The sequence below is a fragment of the Mugil cephalus genome, chromosome 1, assembly GCF_022458985.1.
Source record: "Mugil cephalus isolate CIBA_MC_2020 chromosome 1, CIBA_Mcephalus_1.1, whole genome shotgun sequence".
Lineage (NCBI taxonomy): Eukaryota > Metazoa > Chordata > Actinopteri > Mugiliformes > Mugilidae > Mugil > Mugil cephalus.
This window is the reverse complement of record NC_061770.1, coordinates 24,995,127-25,016,563: the sequence shown is the minus strand read 5'-3', so window position 1 is coordinate 25,016,563 and position 21,437 is coordinate 24,995,127. Positions and strand designations below refer to the sequence as shown.

At 45.2% G+C, this 21,437-nt stretch overlaps 1 protein-coding gene across 3 annotated transcripts; it reads left to right on the top strand.

Annotated features, from left to right (window-relative positions):
- Positions 1-60: 60 nt before the first annotated feature.
- Positions 61-21,102, top strand: wu:fa11c10 (protein FAM110B). Of its 3 annotated transcripts, XM_047602746.1 has the most exons (5): positions 61-200; positions 617-728; positions 11,254-11,494; positions 17,971-18,341; positions 18,612-21,102. In XM_047602746.1, exon 5 carries the CDS (start codon positions 18,622-18,624, stop codon positions 20,005-20,007), a length of 1,386 nt encoding a protein of 461 aa, XP_047458702.1. In that variant the 5' UTR covers positions 61-200; positions 617-728; positions 11,254-11,494; positions 17,971-18,341; positions 18,612-18,621; the 3' UTR covers positions 20,008-21,102. The 3 variants fall into 3 exon arrangements, with proteins under 3 accessions (XP_047458702.1, XP_047458710.1, XP_047458719.1); XM_047602754.1 differs by lacking the exon at positions 11,254-11,494; XM_047602763.1 differs by lacking the exons at positions 617-728; positions 11,254-11,494 and having other exon boundaries at positions 80-200.
- The last annotated feature ends 335 nt before the right edge of the window (positions 21,103-21,437 follow it).

The window sequence follows — 21,437 nt, the reverse complement described above, 5'->3', positions numbered from 1 at the left end:
TCGATGTTAGTGTGGTTAGCGCTGGAGATGGAGATGGTATCACCCGCGCCACCGTTGAAAGTTTTGTGAAAGTGAACACCAAATGCCGTTGGAGTGTGTCGTGAATATATTTAACGATTTACCTTCTTCGGAACAACAGAGAAAACTAAACCCAACCTTTTTGTGTTTGACATTTGAAATAAAAAAATCTGCATTTACCGGTGAGTACGTCTTTTTTAAATTATTTGTTTAAGTTACGTTGTTTTGATGATAAATGCTGTGCACCTGTGCCAAGAACCCACCTTTGCTAAACAATAAAAGGGGTTAAACTTAAAACAAATCGGTTCGTCTTTAATTTTAGAAACAGGCTCGACCATTTAAGGACTGTAGTATTGTTACGGTTTCCCTAATGTCCCCCCCCCTCCCCTAAAAGAACCATGTTGGGGGGAAATGGGGCCTTAGCTTGACTAAACACTGATTCCCAGAAGAACCACGCGCCTGTTATGTAAAAAGAGGAAGTCCACTTGTGTGTTAAGAGGATATGGAGTCTGGTTTAAAGGTCATAGGAGGCTCCACCACGGTTTGGACTCTTGGTGTATTTACACCAGGAAAGCACTTCCCCTTTTTTCTCCGTCAGAAGAGGAAGCTGAGGCCTGAAATGCACCGCTGATGAATCTGATGTCCCTTCCTGTATTATCAGCAGACTGAGGCCAGAGCCACAGACGGTGACTACACAGGGAGAAGGTTTTGTAAGTGACAACATGGGACGCCTATGATATTGCGCAGAGTTGCTGCTGTGTCTAGTGATTTTCCACTGTTGTATCAGAACAGGGTTTCTGCAGAGTCTTAATTTGAAAATCCCAATTTTGGGCCTTCAAAAAGTCTTTAATACAAGCATATTGTGCATTGGAAGTCTCACATTGCATTTGGCCAAGTTTTAAATCCTTCTCTCTGATATTCTTTATTTTTTCGTACTTTGTGTAAATTTAACCCAGTCTTAAATTTCACTCGTTCAAACCTGCAGAACCATGAACAAGCTGTTTGTTGTGTGGGTGCCATGACTTGGGGAAGTGACACTTATTCTGGAACAAATGATGAAGTTTCTCTGTCTCTCACAGCTTAATCGAGCTATGCTCAAAATTCGAGTTTCTGAATGAGGTCCTTGTCCCGGTTTACATGCAACAGAGAAAATCAAATAACTGACAGGAACATGTCCTCCTCCACTACACTAGGTGACGATATGTGTCTTTTCACATATCTGTCCTTTGGGGTTGATCTAATATGTGCATATAATAAACAACCGGCGTTTAATGCAACCAGATGGATAATAGTACAGATTTTTAAAGTGCACGCTACCTCTGGTGCAGATAAGATGGCGCTATCCCTCAGGTTCTTCTTCTACCGGCTCTGTTAACTTTCTTCTTCAGCAACCGGCTTTCTTGGATGTTTTTGTTGTGGAGGATGCACACACACATTGCCTAGTTTAGTCACATAAAGACATATACATCCCAGAGAAAATCGAATTCCAATTGCAGAACTCTGATATTAGTCGAAGTAACATGTTTACGTGGGTCTAAGTTGTCCAGTTAAAGTCATATTAAGGCAATAATTAGGTTTTTTTTTGCAGATATGTTGTTTTTGTTGCCTGCATGTGAAAGTACTTATTGAGAGCGTTGAGCCAGTCTTTATTTATCAATCTCCAACCAATAGATTTCACTTGTTAATATTTAGTCTCTGCAGGTCATGCGGTAAATTAACTACATGTCCATTCATGTTTAGGTTTGTTCTTTGCTTAGTTTACAGCTACAAGGACAGAATATTACAAAAGGCTGTCAGTACTAATGAACAGACATGAGTTACTTGTGGTGCTTTTTCTTTATAAGGTGATCATTTCTAATGTGTGCGTTTGTTTTCTTTTATGAATGAGGCCTCTTACAGAGCATGTTGAAATGGCATTCTTGAATTTGACCCAAGACTCATTGTGTGTTCACACTACCAAAGGAATGTGGTCAGTCGCATTGCATCCCAAACCAGTCATTCAAATGTGGGTGCTGGCTACTTGTGATCGGATTCCCCAGGACAGAGGTTAATGCGAGTTTTGAACAGGGCTTATATTACTTGCAAAAACTGTTCACAAAGAGCAACAGCAACAAACACAAGACCTTGTAATTTCTTGTTCTTAATTATTCCCAGGCCAGGAATGTGTTTCCTGCAGCCTTAAGAAGTGAGATAACTCATCGGCGTGGAGGTGTTTTTGTTTTTTATGGGCTCCTCACCGAGCGAGTGTTCATCTTGGGAGGGTGAAACAAGAAAAAAAACATCTGCTTACTGAACTGGAATTCTGTTTCTTACATCTACAAGAAAGGAAAACAACTATTCAAACATAAATACTAGTTTGTCAAAGCGTGCGTATAGTACGCTACAGATGGGACTGCTGTTATTCGCATTTGTCTTTTGAAGAATTTGCAGAGACTGCGTTTCCTCCATTTTCGACAAGGGGGTATGGATCGGTGGTGTCTGGAAAGAAGCTTATGGCGCTTTGAAGTAATGGCAGAAGCCCACCACAGGCCGCAAGTGGCTTGTTCGGGGGGTGTACTGTCAGTGGTATTACAGGCGGGAGATGAGTTCCTGTTCGTGTAATGCCCTCGGAGGCTGTTAAGCTATTACGCATATTGGTTGTACAGTTTAATTCGGGATCTTAAATTTACTTGATCAGCAGTTCTGCAACACTGGTGTGCAAAATCATTTCGAAGTTTTGTCCTAAATCCTACACTGATCTTTCCCGAATGGCACTTAAAGTCGCTCCCACCTACATCGATTCTTATTTCATGTCATTTCATGCACACAAATCTAGAGGAGGCTGTAATTCTTTAAGCAAAATTGTGAAACATTTGCACACTTTCTAGATGAGAACTTGTAATCCATTAATGAAGGAAATACAGAAAATATTTCTCACTGCTTAGTCTTTACCAAAGTCTCTAATTAGGGAAAATGACTTAAATGTTTTGGGTTTACACATTAAAGACAAGAAATAATATAATTGCGGCAAACATAAACGCATGCTTAGCATCGTGAAATGTACGCTTGTACGGTGCACTGCAGATTCTGTAGCTTTTCTCCAGTCACCATGTCTGAGGTTTGGTTTGTGAGGTCTCGGAGGCGCTCCGAGTTCTCTGCGTCCGCTCATCATATTTACTTTTCAGTATTTTGGTCCTAGTCGTGGTGGTGCCTCTTTTTAAATATAGACGCTCTGTGTAAAACTAGGGAATCCTCTCTAATTCAGGACTTAACATAGCTGCCACCCAGACACAGACAGACACACTGGTGCATTTAATCTCAGCTGTAGCGTTGGCCTGCACAACAGACTCCAATAACCGCTGTAGCTTACGCTGTTTTTTTCCTCAGCTCTCCCATGCCGTCTTCATGGCCTCAAGCTGGCGATCATCTGGAAACTATGACACTTTTCTCATGAAGCTAATGTAGCATAGCCTGGAAGACGGGCCAACTTCCAACGTCCACAATGTTTTCTTTTTTCTTTGCAGTGAAGTTGGTCTGGAGACTCATCGTTTGGTTTTATGTGGTGATGCACTGAAGAGTAACAGTATTCGCACGTGTCATCTAAGCACTCTGGAGAAAATGGCTGTCATCAGAGAATTGAGTCGTTTAAAGTTGGGACGATCAGAGAAAGATCGTTTGAAAGATCTGACATCAATTCAGTTCTTAGACCCATAGCGAGATTTACAACAAGTGGACGCAGGAAGTGGTGTGGGTTAAATAAAATCCGTGGATTTGGCCTCCATCTAGTTGCAAAGTCGTGCATCAAGATTAGTTCACATTTGAGGGACGATCCAAAACATGACAGGAGCTCCAACCCTGAAAGCACCGTCAGACCTGAACGCTGCCTGGATTTAAAAAGTATGACGACAGAGACGAGCTGCACGAAAACAAAGACATATGGCAAAATATTGTGGCAATATTCCAAATCTTTAGAAAGTATGACAACTTTAGTTTTAAGTGAAAGTCCTTTTAAAGTAAAATATCTCAGTATGAATTGATATTGGAATGGGAATCCAATCAATCCAGGAAATTAGTAGTGACACAGAGCCCTACATATCCATCGCTCTGATTGGTTGTAGGACAATCCAGCTGAACGCAGAGGTGTTTTTCTTCTTCTCTGTCTTGGTTGAAACACGACCCGTAATGTAATCCAAATGTCATACTGTATCTGTAGTCAGCAAATCATAGCGTGGCTTTGGTGATGTGTCTAGCTCATCATAGCCAACATCATATTTGCAGAACAACATGGGAAAGTGTGTTTAGTTTTTCTTCTCTGGCCTTTCTTACAGTTGGATGCTGTTCCAGTCAAAGTCTTCCCAGGACCACTTACAGTTTGTCTGGAGTGTTGTGCCACAGTGAAAATCCCACACTGCCCGTGTTGCAGAACTAAGTGCTATTCATCGCGTCACATGGCCTGAGTCAGTGGCTGCGTGGCTGCATTTCTCGCACTCAACTGTCTGGCTGCTGTCACAATGTCGTGCTGTTTTGCTGACTGTGCCAAGTCTTACTCGTTGACGCTTCCTGGGTTCCTCTTCCTGTCTTCCTGCTTGGTTCCTCTTGTTGTTGCTGTACCTGTGTTTGACTGGTATCTCAGCACTGACACAGTTTGCAGTTTATCACCTCTTGCTATGTGAAGATGAGCTCATCTTTTACAGAGTAGTGACAGTAATCTTGCTTCGCTGCACACGCAGCCACATATAATTGAACATTATGCAACAAGCACTCGTTTAGTGTGAGTCAGACTGATAAGTATCTGGGTAATTACTGATTTACATATCAGTAAATACAAAGTGCATTTGGAGACATGTCTGCAGCCGTGAACGATGGTGGTATTTGGCTTACTGGAATAATTCATTCTGTACAGTCTGGCCAATAAGAGATCAATAACATTCTCAGTACACAGTTGGGAACAATATAATTGCTCCTTGGTAAAGCTGCCTAGTAGATGTTTTCCAATTTTCCACATTGCTTCTTCTTGCTTGCGTGCTCCTGCTCAGCTACAGGGAAGAGAAGTGGAAACGTGATCTTGAACAAACAAGAACTCTGTTTGTCTAATTAATATTATTTGCTTTAATTACACAAAGAATTTTATTAATGTTTATTTCACAAAGTGACAGCTGTGTGTTTTGCCTCTTAGTACTGACAACACACAAGAAATCAAATAGGGCAAAAGTGAAAACACATTTGTGTGAACTTAATTTTCTTTAAAATGTCCATTATATCCTATGTTTTCGCTTATAATCAGTACTGTAGTTTATTCTGTTACGTCTGTTCAATGTGTTGCATTGTCCATTAAACTCCAAGCGAGGAACGATGCTGAATGTACAAGCTGTTGCACAATGTTATGTTATATTCACACTACAAGTGACAAAATAGCCAAGCACCACGATCTTGGGCTGAGTTGACGCTAACACTCATTGACGTTCAAATCGAAGTGGTTAAGAAAACATATGTGACTGGATGATGTGTCAGTAAGTTTTGAACAGAACTTACTTAATAATAGATTTTGAGTCTGGCGTGGGAACTGATGAGGCAAACGTCTGCCGGGCCAGTCATATCGTTTGCCTTCATAGAATTAGTTTTCAACTAAGTTGTCGATTGTATAATTGTTTGTGTAACCATTCATTTGCATACAGAGGATTTTCTTCTCCTTTCTCTGCGTCAGTTTACACACTCTCCATAATGAAAAGATATGATTGTTCCCACACTCATATTGTTAAGAATCTAGGCTAGGTTTGCTTTCTCGCTAGTTTACCCGTGAGGTTTAACACTCTTTGGCCCAAATATCCTAAACAGTAGGAGTCATGTGACCTGAGAGCCGCTCAGTCATTGGCCCGGGGGTGCTTCCAGTTCGGGCATGTCACTCTGTGAGAAATGAGGTCAGCGTGACTCCTCGCCCTGGCATGATGCGTCTTTGTTTCTTCTGGACTGTGGAGGTCAGCAGATCAGGCCTCACATGCAGACGTCCAGTCAAGTGACCGAGGGAAGCTGTGAGCTGGAGACAAACTGTAGATGATGGTCACCAATGCAGCTGTCAGCTGAACTGGCCTCCAGTTGTTTTCTTTTTTCACAGTTGCACAGATCCGATGGAATTATTCTATATTTGTTGGCCCGTGTCTGCCAGGTGAGAGTACAAGTGTTGTTTCTCTCTGCTGCTAATTACAACCAAACAGCCCAACACACACACACTAGCCGCAGAAATGGAAACGTGATCTTGAGAGGCTGGAAACTAGACAGTTGAAGCTGAATCAACAATGACTAAACAAACAGAAATATCTGGTTTGTTGAGTTTTGCCGTGCGCCTATTTAATCTGCCGCAATGTGTGTCAGTTGGAAAGAGCATGTGTTTGCCGATGTGTCTTCGGAGGACTCCCCTTGTTTCACGTGCGCAACCCTTCCAAGATAAACAATGACAGAAGCCAAGCAAACATCCCAAAATCCCTGCCTCCTTTTTTTTTTTTTTTTAATTCCCAGAAGGGCAATGGATTGATGCTGCATGTGAGAGCAACTATGCCCTTTTGCTGGTCACATCGGCGCCTCCGGCTGTTTTTAAGTCATTATTTAGCCGCATGCTTCTGGTCAACTACTACACCCCCCCTGCCCCCGCCACACTGGACCCACTGACCTACTAATCAGGGAACTCAAACAAACAGCTTTTAACACGTCTGTGTGTTATGATCCCTGCTGACACTGCTACTGCCGCAATGTTGGGATCACAGGACTAAAATACTGTCCTCGTGTAGCCACAAACTGTCTGCAGAGTTTTATGCGTTTGTAATTGAAACTTGGTTTGCAGGGATTGGTCATTTCTAATCGCATTTTTTTGCAAATTGTTCAACGGTCGTCAGCCAGCTGTAAATTTCTATAGCTCTTCCACACAACATTCCTTCCGTTCGTTGTAAGTTCTTTGAGGTTTGTTCTTGAATGTAATGCCTGTTCTAACCCCCCCACACACACATTCTTTGGATTAGCCTAGCTGTTGTGTTAAACATTAAAACGTCGACTTCTGCTTCAGCTTCGCCTCGTTGATAATGATGCACATTATCTTTGAGCAATATTTGATATGATGCAGCATATTTTTATCAATTCAGACTCATGATGGCAAACTGCCCAGTCCCAGAGGCAGCTCTAACCACAATTCTTCTTCTGAAAACTGTCTTCAGCAAATATGTGTAGGCTTAACGGTAGGAATGTCTGGATTCTGAAACCATGCTCATGTGTTCATGTATTCATGAAATGGATTGCTATAAACGACATCCACAGTTACCCTCTACCACATTGAAGCTGCTTTGCAAACCTCCATGAAACCAAAAGATGAAGGCTACGGCTAGAATTTCTGGGTTCTGACAACAGCATGTGTTTATGTATCATGACATGATTATATACAACACATGCCTGAGATTCTGTTGATGAGTCGCAACATCAGGGAAGCAATCAACTACCAGCCCTAGGTCTGTGTTTGAGAGCACCAACTTTCATGGGATGTACTTGTATTTTCATGATTGTGAATGTGCATCTTAATGGGTTAGCACAAGAAAGATGTATTAAAAGAAAATGTGCCCCTGTGGTGAAATCTATACCACTGTTTTTCTCCTTTGATGAGCACTATGGTTTGTTTAGTCAATATATCAGCAAGAAAAGGGGTCATGGGCCTCGGATCTCGTCACGTGTTAATGTTTAAACAAGCTTTTTTTGAGCATGTGAACGTCAACATGCACCGAATGTAATCATGAGCCAGACCTGACAATAATTTCCCCCCAGAAATCCAAATTTCAGCTGCCCTGTCTTTATTATTTCTGAAGTTGTTTCATTTCCATGGCTAAACAGGAGCTGTGACTTGCAGCTTTCAGCATCTCCATGCTTTTAATTTGGGTTATTACGCTGGTGCATTCTGGGAATATCAAGATTGTTTTAACCCAGTTGACTTGTCTCGGTGTGAATTTTCTCGGGAAGTTGGTTTTAGTTTTGATATGTGCCACAAACCAAGATTCAAGTCAACATAGACTAGACCTGCTCAGGCTTGCCACTGTGCAACATGAGCTTTGTGAGCTTTTTTGCAACTTATCATTGGAGCTAGTGATAGCTGCACAACCCTCACCCAGACAAGAAAGACAATGGTGAATAGAGCTGACTGTGTGTGTGTGTTTACTGAACTTCCAATGCATGTGTATCTGTGTATCATGGATTACACAGTATTTGGCCATATAAGAAGTGGTTTAATCCACCTGCCTCCTCTGTGTCTCAGACCGAAGGTGTGCGTTCCCATGGAGGTGCATTACTACTGCTAGAGGGCAGCCCAGGATGCTCTCAGGGTATTATGATGAGAATATTCCCTCCTGGCATGCAGGTCGTAGATGGATAGATTTCAGAAGATATTTGGAGGGAAATGATTGAAGGGAGGAATGAGACAATGGGTTGAAGGTGAAGCAAAGTAGATGGGGTATTATTATACTTGTGCGTTTATTTATTTTAAAAATGCAAAAATGTGCCACCGGGATTACAAAACATGTGTTGTGAAAATCACATCAAAGGAGCTTTCTTAGGAGCTCAGAAATAAGAGTTGTTGTTGCTCATCAGTCTGGAAAAGGTTACAAAACCATGGAATCCACAAAAAAATCCAAATAATGTCGGACAGATTGAGAACAAATGGAGGAGATTTAAGACAACTGTTACCCTCCACCAACAAAGATCACTCATATCAATAGTCTGAGAGGTCCAGCTAATCATCTTAATGTTCATGAATCCACCATCAGGAGAACACTGACTGAACAACCATTGTGGGACAGACGAAGACACTGCTCGACGAAAAGAAAGCAAAGCACCACTGCATTCCCGCACCAGGAGATCATCCTGTTTGTGAAACATGGTGGTGGTTAGGTCTTTGTTTGGGCCTGTTTTGCTGTATCTGTTACATCTGAGACAGAACATCTCACCATCATTGATGGACCATTGAATTCTGAATTCTACCAGCCAATTCAAGAAGAAATTGTCCGGACATGTGTCTGTGAGCTGAATGTGAAAAGAAACTGGGTCATGCAGCAAGACAACGTGGCCGAGAACACAAGTGGTTCTCCAAAAAAAAATGGTTAAAGAAGACCGAGATGAATGTTTAGGAACGGCCAAGTCAAAGTGCTGACCTAAATCCGATAGAAATGTTGTGGAAGGACCTGAAGTCATGCAGTTCATGTGATGAAACCCACCAACATCTCACAACTGAAGTGGTTCTGTTCTGGCTAAAGTTCCTCCGAGCTGCTGTAGACACTGATCAGCACTGACCACAAACATTTAGTTGTTGTTGTGGTTTTGGCTTTGCAACTCACAGATATGTACGAATGTGCATTTATTTATTCAAGAAGATAAATCAAGTATAATATTTCTGTACTTGTTGGTTCCCTTTGCTACTTTCAAGACTCAGGTAAAACCTGCTGATGTTTGGAGAGAAATGTTATACGGAAATATTATCTGAAAAAAGAAAAAAAAAGCGTAAGCGGCGCTCGACATGAAGGTGTAGGAGGAAGGAAGGGAGGGAGGAGAGCCTGAGTGATGGTGGAAGTAGAGGTGTTGGAATTTGTTGACCCAGCTGAACTGTTTATTGTCCCATCTCATCGAATCCCCGTTGCGCTGCTTTGACTCCGGAGCCGCCGCCGGCTCTTCCTGTCCGGTGAGGAGTTTAGGAGCGGTCTGCTCCCCGCTGCTGCCTCTGGACCATGACTGACCGTGTGCGTTTGACTTCAGACCGTGGGTGCCGGTGCCAGAAAAACGGTGCATCGGTTTGTATACACGTGTTTTTAGTGTGTGTTAGTACCACAGGGAGGTTGGCCTGACGCACCCCGCCCTGCTGACTCCTTAAAATAAGCACCGCTCTGTGTTTGGACTGTAACGAGCAATGGGCAGCTCAGCTGCAGCGTAAAGGAAGTTGCGTAAATACTGGTGTATGTGTGTATATGCTGACTTATATTTTAATTTTAATAATTGGACGCAAATCTTTTAGAAATTCCCGCTGAGGTATTTCCGTAGTAAAGCTTCTCCTGAACCACTGTTTTGCCGGCCTTTAATGACAGGATATCCTCCGCCACACCTCCTCCTTAATGATAATCTTTTTCTTTCATTCGGCAGCTGCCCGTTATCCCACTTCCCTTCTGTGAATTTCTCGCTTACTAGAATACATTGTTTTGTTATCTCAGACGAAGTTACTTGGAAGGAAGCACTGAATGTTATCTGAAATTGCTTGGAGTGAAAGTTTGCTTTAGCACCTTTCACTCAGTCAATTATCTCGACTGTGTGTATTCTTACTTAGTGTCCTGCTTTATTAGAAACTATCACAAAGTGCTTCTCTTGTAGCTAAAAAAAAGTGTGTAAGTCCAGACCAATTGCAATTTAATTTCAGCAGCTTGATGAAGAGGTGGCTTCATACATTAAATAACTTTTAGGCTAATTGTAGAGTCCTGATTCCGTTTCTCTGCCTCCTGATCTGACACTGATCTTTTAAGGTAGATTTCTCAAGTCTTTCCTTGTTTTCTCCTAGAGTTGAGTGGATTCAGTCCAATAAATGTTTCTGTGTATAAGTTAATGCAGTGTGGAGAGGGGAGCTCGTACCTTGCGTCCTCTAATCTCTAATCATCTAATGTCTTTAGTGGCGTCTCCATGAAACTTTTCTCTTCTTTAATCGTTTAGCCTTTGACATATTCCGTTTTACGTTATGTTTCTGTAAGTCACGTTGATTAAATTACATAACAGTCTCCTCCGACCACCTCACCACGCATCCACGTTGCATAATTAACAAAATTCTTCCGGACTGTTTGATCCCTAGTTGAGGACGTCCCTAGTCTTTAATGTCTTTTCTGCTCCGCTCTTCTACCTGCCTTTGTCTGTGTCTCAGGAAAAGTGCACTTGAACAGGAAGTAGAAGTTAATTTTCTATTTACAGCAGCAGCTTGTTTTTGGAACAAACAGAAAAGTTTTCAAAAGAAACCGCCGCATCCTAAAAGCACAGAGAAGGTTGTTGGGTTGGATGCCAGTCAGTTTTCTCATAGCACAAATTCAAAAGAGTTAAATAAATGAAAGTTTCCCTTCGCTGCATGACTGATGCTACTTTCACGGTAGTGGAAACGGCACTTACAAAGAAACACAGAGTAATAAGAAAGTGATGAGAACTCACGTGGCCAAGGGGTGGAAAAAAAAAACAGCTCTTACTCCCGTCTCCTTTTCCTGCTTGTAGACAGAGGGAGGCGTGTTCTTCTTCAGAAGTGGGAGGAGAAGGAGGGAAGGGTTTAACTCCGGGACTCCAGGTTTGTCTTCATTCGGTTCGCGAGCAGCACATGCGTGCGGCACATCAGCGCTTCTAGCAGCTGACGGCAGCCGTGCAGAGTCAGAGCCGCCTTCTTTCACAGCAACGCCAGCACGTTGACACTGCGGCTTCTTATTTATTCAAGAGGGTTCAAGAGCTTTTTTCGTATCCTGTAAGTAAACTTTATGTTTTGTTTAAGAAATTCAAGTGTGTGTTTATGTGCTCATTAAGAGGGGGGGGGGCTTGTTGCTCTGGCAGCTATCGACCTCACGTTTCATTCTCTCATGTGTTTTTCAAGAATCTGTTTGCAAAAAAAAGACTTTCGGCTTATAATGCTTTATCGCAGAGGACCTGTGTTGTAACGAGAGACAGCTATTGTCTTGTTTTTCTGCATCTCTGTCCACGCTTCCTTGTCCTTGACATGGCATGCCAGATCTAAAAATACTGGTCTTGATTATAACATTTGGCAGCTCCTGCTCCAGGACTGTTTTCATCCTCTCGGCTCTTGACAGAGGCAGCACCGGTGAGCCTGCAACAACTTTCGACGTTGACAATTTCAGTTTTGGTAGAAAACGAAAGCGCTTCAGGCGCAGGCTTCACCTCTTGCGGGGTGCTTGAGTTCATCTCACAGGCGATGGTCGGATCATTTTTTTGTTTTTTCAAACCGCTGAGGAAACATCCCATCAGAACGTTGGCTTAAACAAACAGAAACTGGACTGTTTTTTGTCACGAGCGCCCTTTAGACTCTCACACCTGTGTCTGTGCAGGCGTAGTCGGGGAGGGGTAGGTGGGTGGGTGGGTGGGTGGGGGTCTAAAGGGTTAACCGTTGGAGAATGGGCCCTGTGTGTGAGTGTGTTTGTACATGTGAGTCCAACCTTGTGTGGGTGTGTGAGTCAAACACTCCCTGTATCCAAGCCAACAGTAAGGCCCAGCCACTGAGGCGACACCACAGTGACCGCTCTCCCGTCCACCACAGTGGGTGAAGGAGTGAGCGGTGGCCCCGTGTCTGACTAAGGACGGCGGCATGCGATCGTGTCTCTGGAACGTTCACCTCCACATGTTTCCTCTCTCTTTTCCTTGCATGAAGCGGCACGAAGCATGATTCACACGGCACCGTGTTTGTTAGCGTGCAGTCGGTATGAAACTGCATCAGTATGTGCTGTACGTGCACGCTGATGCCCCCCGGGGGGGGAGGGCGCGTGTTATCTAACGCATTAGCTCCAGCTGAGTGAGGTAAGAGTAGTAGTAGCCTCCAGACACTGATCCAAACACACACTTCTTTTATCTATACTCGGATCAGGTTCACTTTCATTGAATTTACATAATCAGCAGAAATTCTTTGCTGGATCCGAGTTATTTCACCCTCTGGAAACTCTCCTGGTGGGTAAATCCAAGGAGTTGGATGTTCCCCTGCGTGCTACTCACCCAGTGCATGGAGGATGATAATGATTGTTTCTGAGACACCATGATGTACACACATAGTGCTAGCTGTTTATACTTTTTGACAGTCACTTTCATTTTTGTTTCTACTTTCTACTTCACGTTCCACAATGGTGAATGAAAACTTCTGTCTTTATTGATCCAAAATAAAATAAATTAGAGAATTAAAGATGTAGAAGCAGCTGCAAATACTCAAAAACACACTATTACCAAGTGGACCAGTCACTCTGCATGTCAGTTTACGGTGGAGCTGGGTAGTTTCTGCATCAGTTTAATGCAGAGGTCTAAGCCGCCTGTTAGTTGATTTCTTTTCTTCAATTAAATCTACTTAAAGTGCATCATAAAGGTTTCCTCTAGTCAAGGTGAGATAACACATTCAGAAAATTTAAATACCCAGGAGTTGTTTTCTTTTTTAACTTGCACCCACAGTAAAATATGTAAATATATATCAGTGATGGGACTGAGCAGTTCTTTGGCTGAATGCTGTGACTGTGACTTCCTGCTTTGCATTGATATTTTAAAGGCAAAGACAAAACGGTAACATTTAAATTTGGAGAAGTGTGGAGAAAATTCTGTTGGGTTTCGTCTTCTTCTTCTTCGCGAATGTGGTTGAATCCCAGATGTTCTAACGTGTTTGTCTTCACTGCTTGGTTTAGTTTCCCCGAGGGAACACTCAGCCACCTGCTCTCCTCTGATTACCTCCTCCGTCAAAACTCCCGTCCTGACACGAGCGCGCACACACACAGAAACGAGGATGCCGACATTTTATTTCATGCCAGGCGTACAGTGCTACACCCCCGGGGGTGGAGGAGGGGGTTAAATGGGCACCAGTGGACTAATGCGAGTCCATAGAAAGATGGATTCTGGATGCTGTAATAACGGTCTTATGGTTGAATGGTTGTTTTTGCAGTCGACTAGACCCTTGTGGATATAACAGTTGCATAACCGTGCAGTCCAGACGCTTCAGTCATGCATGCCAGTCGAGCTCTCGACCCAAAGCGAGAGCTGAGGATTAAACCTGGGAAATAAGGTCTGCTGCTCTGCTGTTTGCATCTCCGTCTTCATTAGTTCTCTAAACCAGCCCTTAAAAGGGAGGGGGAGATAACCTTTTGAACTCTTCTTTATTGACTTGAAAGCTGCAGCTGGGGTGGGGTGACAATTGATTAGATTATCGTACGTCCAGGCCCTGGTCTTACTCTCATCGGGTCAGACCTCACATTAACATCTGTCCCGGCCGGTCCCATCGCAGACGTCCAGCTTTAAGTACAGGTGTGAACACACATTAAAGACACATCGGGGTTCACAGAGTAAAAGCTGATGAAATTATCTTGTATGCGCCAAAACTAGTGCCTATTTAGGTTTTTAAAGGTGGAATAAGTTCCTCAAAACAAGACTGACTCCACTCTAGAAGCTGTAGTTAAGTCTAATGGTTATTGTTGTTTCGAGCTCATTGTTGCTATTTTTGTAAAGCAGTGGTTTGATTGCCATGGAGCTTGTACACAGTGCTGTCGAAGACAATGGAATTCCTCCACAGCACAAAGAGGCAAGTCCCACAGCCCAGGAGTTGATGTCAAACCGTGTCAGCCTTCTGCATATGTAGCTCCAGCCGAGCTCCAGCCGAGCTCCAGCGTTTGTTTGCTTTTCCTCACGCGTTTCCTGTTGAGAAACGTGCTACTACTTCCTGCTCCTATTCCATTGGTCGACGAACCCACGAAATCTTTGCTGCCTTACTCACCAAAACAGTCTCCCCCCCCCTGCTCGGGGAAAAGTGTTTATTGACACTGACATTTTCCTCAAGGACTGAAGGATCTGAGGTTTGTTTGGTGCAGATGTTTGGCTGCATCGTGCCCTTGAGTGATTCCCTTGAATCTGCGTCCCTCACTAGTCCGAAACAAATTAAATAATCCTATTTACGTCCACTTTAGAAGTTTCTTTTGTGCAGTTCTTCTCTGCCGTCGTACTTTTTAAATCCAAAGCCATATGCAACATGTGAGCTGATGCTGAATGGAGCCGGGAGACCAGCAGCAGCCCCCAGCCCTGGTTAGTCTTTAGGTCTGCCTTGTTTTCTATACTATCCAGGGTCAGTGTCCGCTGGGACCAAGGCCACGGCGATACGACGAGCCAGCTGGCGTCAGCGGCTACACAGACAAACCCACGCTGACCCTGTCCTCCAGTGTTTGGACGGGCTTCGTCTTCCTGTTTTGTTTTGTTTCGGGCTGTGTTTTCGTGGAAGACGAGTATAAAAAGTGATGTTTTGTCTTTCCTTCCCTCCCCAAACCCATTTCCTCAGTTTGCTGTTTGCTCAGTTCCTCAGTTCGACTTGTTAGAAAATATTGGCGTGGCAAATTGCTCCCAGTCCTGGACGCTCTCTGTAATTATTGTGGTTGGTAAATCAGCTGTGGTGAAGTTGTAGTCATCCCTTCCTTTTCAGCTCCTTTTCTAACATTTCTGGTCACATAGATCCGAGAGGAAACGTGCACCCCTCTCTTTCCTTGTACTTTTTCTGTGTGTTGCTAACATCTCACGCCCGCCCACGGTCACTAACATGCTGTGAAACACAACCTCTGTCTCACACACACACACAGAAAACACCATAAGCCATATCACAACCCGCTAATGCGGTGGTTGGAAAGCTGTATGTCAGAGCAGTCAGACCCGTAACAACGCAGCGGTGTGCATAGTTTTATGATAATCCAGGAGATGAAGTTTCCATCGCAGAATAGAAAATATCATTCCTTGGTTTGCGGCGTGCTTTTTTGGAGACATCAGCTGTTTGTGTAAGTGCTGACCAGAACATGAACGGAAAGTTTGAAAAAAATCAAGATGGGACCCGCTGATGGATGTTTTTGTTTTTCTAGGAACTCATTTCTACTACGTTCACACAAAGACTTGAGGATTAATTCACACTTTGCCGTGTGGCTTCAGAGGCTGTAATGGTGCTGTTAGCAGAGATGGATTTAACCGCCTGAGAATGAATGACAATAGCTGCTGTTTTTTAGAAAGCCGCCCCGATATTTGCATGTAGCGGCTCTGAACGGCCCCGTTCAGACATTAGCATCTGATTGCGAGTGCAGCTTGATGTGCAGGTGTGAACACGACGCACCAGGACCAGGACCAGGACCTGTTTCCTTAAGTATTTGTGCCACTTCCTTATGCCCAAAAGACCAAGCCGACAAATTGGTCTTTTTGCAGACATGAACAGGCTCTAAATTTGGATATATATATTTATTTATTTCCCACCACACTAGGGGGTAAGTGTGAGGGTAATGACAAAGCCAGGGAACACCAAACCTGACGTAGCTGAGGTTTCTGGGACCAGATGTTGGACCAGATGAAGGGACACCCGTGCAACCCTTTCTCTAATTACCTGCAGCCTTTACATTGAAGCTGGACACACTGACGTAGTGTTTACTCCATTTTTATTTGTCACCATCTACAGTTCAAACACTAAACTGATTGAAAGCGTCTCTGATCTCATTTTCTTTTCTCCTGGTAAACTTTCCTTATCTCAATAATAAGAACTTTCCTAGATTTCTTATTGTTTTCTTTGTAAAGGCCTCTTGTGTCGCCTGATGTTTGCGAATCATTTTTTTCCTGTGAAGTAAATGTGTTTAATCCAGGCCGGACTATTTTAAAACTCTCCCTCGGCTCGTCGCGTGCTTGAGATGAAAGCACGTCTGTGTTTTCCAGCTCTCTCGGTACCTGAGCACAAGCTGCCACGGTTTCTTTTTGCTCCCCGTCTGAAAAACATAAGGGGTGGGAGACTGGAAAGGGAGGCGGCTATAAAAAGACTAATTAAAAATGTGTGGATGGATCCATTGGAGGTGGAGGAGGAGGACTAAGTGTGATGTAATCCTGGAGTGTAATGGTGTAAATGATGAGCCACGGTGAGGGTGAGGGTGAGGGTTAAAGGGGGAGGGGAGTTTGTTGTTCTCTGAAATGAGAAACTAGAAGAAGTGTGGGATGAAACTAGGATCAGATTTGATCTTTTAACGTCGAGTATCGGCTGATCTGAGTCCGGACCAGATCTTAAATAAACACGGTTTCCTGACGTCTTGACTGGATTCAGTCCAATAAATCTTTCTGTCAGAGTTGATGTCGAGTGGAGCTCGTACTTTGGCTCCAGAACGTTTATGTCCTGGTTGTTTTCTAGAGGAAACTGAGTGTTTGTTGTTTGGGTGCAGCCTTTGTCTGAGTTTTTTCAAGTTTCATGAATCAAGATTAAACAACCATGTGACTGATTTTATTTTCCAGAGAAAAATAGGTCCGTAAAGCAAACATGTCTCTTCTTTATCGCCCCTTTCTTCTTCTTCTACCTCTTTTTTTTTCCTACTCATTTTTCTTCCTTCTCTTCCTCCTCTTCATCTTCTCCTCATATTCTTCTTCCATTCTCCTTCACTTTTTGGCATCTTTCACACTATTTAAACGGAAGAAGAAGAAATGTTGGATGTAGTTTTTAAATTCTGAACCTAAAACAAACAAAACTACTACAGGTCGGGCGTTCATTTCAAAACATAAATAATAATAATAATAATAATAATAATCAGCCCCTGATGTTTAAACGTTTAAATGGTTGAGATATTAATTTAGCCTTGGTCAGATTTGAAATCAGATCATCCTCTGTCGTTGCTCACACACCTTCACCACTTCTTCCTCTCGGTGACGACAAAGAGCTGAAACAAAGCGGATCGGTTGCGCAGGCTTTTTGTGTTTTTGCACAATGTTTCCACAGCACCCCGCCGAGCTTGATGCAAGTCAATGTAAAAGATTGCATCTGTTTCTGCCCCGTTGTGCCGCTCGCTCCCTTTCTCTCACCCAATTTCCCCCCTCCTCCCCCCCTTTTCTCCCTTTCAAAGAATTTTCATTTGAATGAAAGCCCTGCCTTAGTGTTTTGTTGCGCCTGGGCCAATGGGAGCGCTCGGCCCCGCCCCCCCCTTTAGGCCGGCTGGGCGGAGCCAGACGCCGGTATTAAAGCCCGTCCCGTCTACTCCACTCACTTCAGTGTTGAGGAGCGTCGGCCGTCTGTCAGCCACAGAAGCCAGAGTTTGTGTGCATGTGTGTGTGTGTCTATGTGTGCGAGAGAGAGAGAGAGAGTGTGTGTGTATGTGGATGCTTTTTTTTTTTTTGTTAACAAGCGACAGACGGAAAAACAAAAGAGCTGCACCGTTATCTGACCGGGACTCCTGTCTGTTTTCACCCCTCTTCCAGGAGCTTTATTTGGTTTCCTATCGGATCACGGTCGGACGTTAAAGAGGATCATAAAGGCTGGAGGAGGCGCAGGCAATCGCCGTCAGCTCATCTACGGGACCCCTGCGTGATTCGGATAAAGAGCTTCCCCATCAGCTGCTCCGTGGCTGAACGGTGACCCCCACCCGGATCCTCAACCCCGTTTCTGGGTCACCGCCAAGCTAATAAGAGGTGGTGGTCTGGCAGGGCCTGATGTGGAATTTGACCCCGACTGACCCGGTCCCACAACCAGAAGCCTTTTACTGAAAAAAAAAAAAAAAAAAAGGAGGGATAACAGAGTGAGAGGGTGCGACTGAGAAGAAAGGAGGACGAAAAGGAGAGCACAGCGACCGGTAAGGAAGTTAAGGAGGGCTCTGGGAGCAGGGGTGCGAGCGAGGGAGGAGGGGGGGGAGAGTGGGTAAGAAAGGGGAGAGTACAAAAGGGCTATTTTCTCCAGCTTAGAGGGGACATGTGGGAGCTCTAAAGGGATGTTCGTTGACCATTAAAGCCCCATTCTTGCCCCCGTCCCCTCCTTCTGTCAGCTCTGCTACTTGAGGCTCTAAAAACTCTTTTCTTTACAATTTAAAAGTCATGTGACTGATCTTCTTATTTCTTTGCATCAGCTGTTCCAGCATGCCGGTGGAGACTCTGCGGCCCTCGGACGGCCGCCTGGCCGGGGGCCCCTTCACCTCCGCCATGCCCTTCAGGATCCTCAACAAGGGGCCGGGCTACTTCCGACGCCAGGCCGACTCCAGCTCCCGCAAGCTGAGCGCCGTCGAGCGCCTGGAGGCCGACAAGGCCAAGTACGTCAAGAGCCAGCAGGTGGCGCTGAACCGCCAGGCCCCCATCCAGCCCCCGATCATCCGCAAGCCCCTCGTCCCGTCCGGGATGATGCTCCAGTGCCAGATCAACACTCCCCCGGCCCGGAAAGTGCCGCGCTGCCCGGCCGACGTGGAGAACGGCGGAGGCAGAGAGGGGCCGACGGAGAGGAGGCGCCCGGCTCTCAACCTGGAAATCCTGAACAACCTCATCAATGATGTATGCGACGGACCGCTGCCGTGCTCCCAGTCCTCCTCCTCCACCTCCCCCTCGTCGTCGTCTCCGTCGTCGGGCGCTAAGAGCATCGGCAGCAGCCTCTCGGCAGAGCAGGAGAGGAGCAACCGAGTCCTCAACAACCTCAAACCGCAGAACTCTTCCTCCTCCACGTCCTCTTGCACTTCCTCCCCGCTCAACGCCAACCTCCGGACCCCCGCGGCGGAGGTCGCTCGCCGGCCACCCCCCGTACCAGCGAGGGCTTCCCGCGCCGCGGCCCCGGCCCCCTACAGCTCCCCGAACTCGGTGACGGTGCGCCGGGTGGACGTTCGGCCTCAGGTGGAGATAAGGAAGCCACAGAGGGCCCAGCTCAGGCCCAGACAGACTGCTCAGGGCCAGGTCGCACACCCCCAGATCCCGCCTCCGCCGCCCCCCTCTCAGAACCAACCCCCCCAGAATCAGTTGAACACTCAGCCCCAGGTCCTGCCCTCCCCTCCCCAGGCGTACCCGCCTCCCAGCCCCATGCTGGTGCGGGCGGGCATGATCCCGCCGGCGTCGCCCGCCTTCACCCGCATCTCCAACGCCAGCTCCAAGAGCTCCTCCCGCAAGCACCCGTCGCTGCACCGCTCCAAGTCGGACCTGAGCGACCGCTACTCGCGCGCCACCGCCGACCTGGAGCGCTTCTTCAACTACTGCGGGCTGGACCCGGAGGAGGTGGAGGGCATGGGCGGCGTGGAGCGCTTCACGCGGGCCAACTCGGACATCGTGTCCGTCTCCAAGCTCCGCAGCGTCAGCACGCCCAGCTCAGAGTGCGGGGACGAGGCGGACCGCAACAGGGCGGAGGACGAGGACGAGGACGGGCCGTCCAGGGCCAGCGAACGGGTCCCTTACGGCATCTCCGTCATCGAGAGGAACGCTCGGGTCATCAAGTGGCTGTACGGCATCCGACAGGCCAGAGACGTCAACAACGCCGTCTCCAACGTATAGACTTGAAAGGACTTCTTTTTTTTTTATAAAAAAAACAAAAACAAAAAGCAGGGAAGTAGAAGGGATGCCCGTGTTCTTTTTAGTTTTATCTTCTGCTGCCTTACATCACATCACAGTTCTGGATAATGTTTATCGGCTCCCTGTGAAAAAACGTTTTTCCTCTGGACTGTGAGTCAGGACCGAGCACACGATGCATTAAAAAACCAACAGTCATTGGTATAAGAAAGCAATAATAGACGTGCAAGTGATGATGAGGATGAAGGCAAAATGTTGCTCACGTTACAAGGTACTCTTTGTATGTCTGTGTGTGTTTGTGTGCGTATGTGTGAGCGCCGCACGGCGAAGCCAGGAAGAGAACCACAACGATACTGTGAAAGTTTCCCAGCGAACGTTCAGGCGTCGGGCTGTACGACTGTTATCGCTCCTCGTTAGCATGCAAGTTTGTGGACATTTCTAAAACGTTCTGTCATCTCAAGAAAAAGCACACACTTCACGAAAGACTCACAAGCACAGACGCACATTCAGGTCAAAATTCACTATGATGTTGTGTATGAGAGAAAGTCACGTGATGAAGGACGGTTGAAGCAAGTGTCACGTGACAAAAGTCATTTAGCCTCCAGGAGAATAATCAAAAGATGAGCTGGAATAAAAAGGAAACTTGTCTCAGGAAGATGGCGACCTAGCAAAAAAAATTAAAAAAAAATGGACCAATATTTATTTGGAATATGTAACTTAATGTATTTTTTAATATCGGACAACTTTGTGTACAGAATTCAATCGTTGCTGTTGAGTGCAATCTGATGCTATGACTGCGGCGTTTGTCTGCACGTAGGGTCACGTTTAAAACACGCAGACACGAGGCCACGTGTGAACGTCGTGAACTGGAGGCTGTATTTATGTCGCACATGTTCCTTTTACATGTTCAGGACGTTTTCCGTGTGGACAGCGGTCAGAACAAAGTGTGCTTCTCATCCAGCACTGGATGCCCAAAGAGAGTCTTCGAAGTGAGAGATCCAAAATGCTTTGCTATGGTGTATTCTGAACGGTTAATAATAATAATAGTAATGATGATAATAAAAAGAAAATGTTTAAGTATGTTCTTGTTTATTGTTTTTCTTTCTTCTGTAACTGTGAAATCCTGTGCAGGTTCATTCGAGCTGAAGCAGGTGTTCTCGGCCGCTTCAAACCTTTGCATCAATAATTGACCCTGCAGGCTCCCGCTGAGCTCCCTCCGAGGGGTTTTAAGTTTAATTTTTGATCTCGTTCTGGTGAAAGTCCGACTGCATCGATTCAAAAAAAGAAAAAGAAAGAAAAAGAGGCGAAGACGAGCTCTCGCTCTCGCTCTGCTCCTGGACTCGCAGGCTATGATTTAGTCTCTCACATGACACATTGCGCGAGTTTTATTATGACGTCGTGACCACTAATTGCAG

Coding starts and splice junctions, on each gene's coding strand:
- wu:fa11c10 (XM_047602754.1), top strand. CDS start 18,622: ATGCCGGTGGAGACTCTGCGGCCCTCGGACGGCCGCCTGGCCGGGGGC.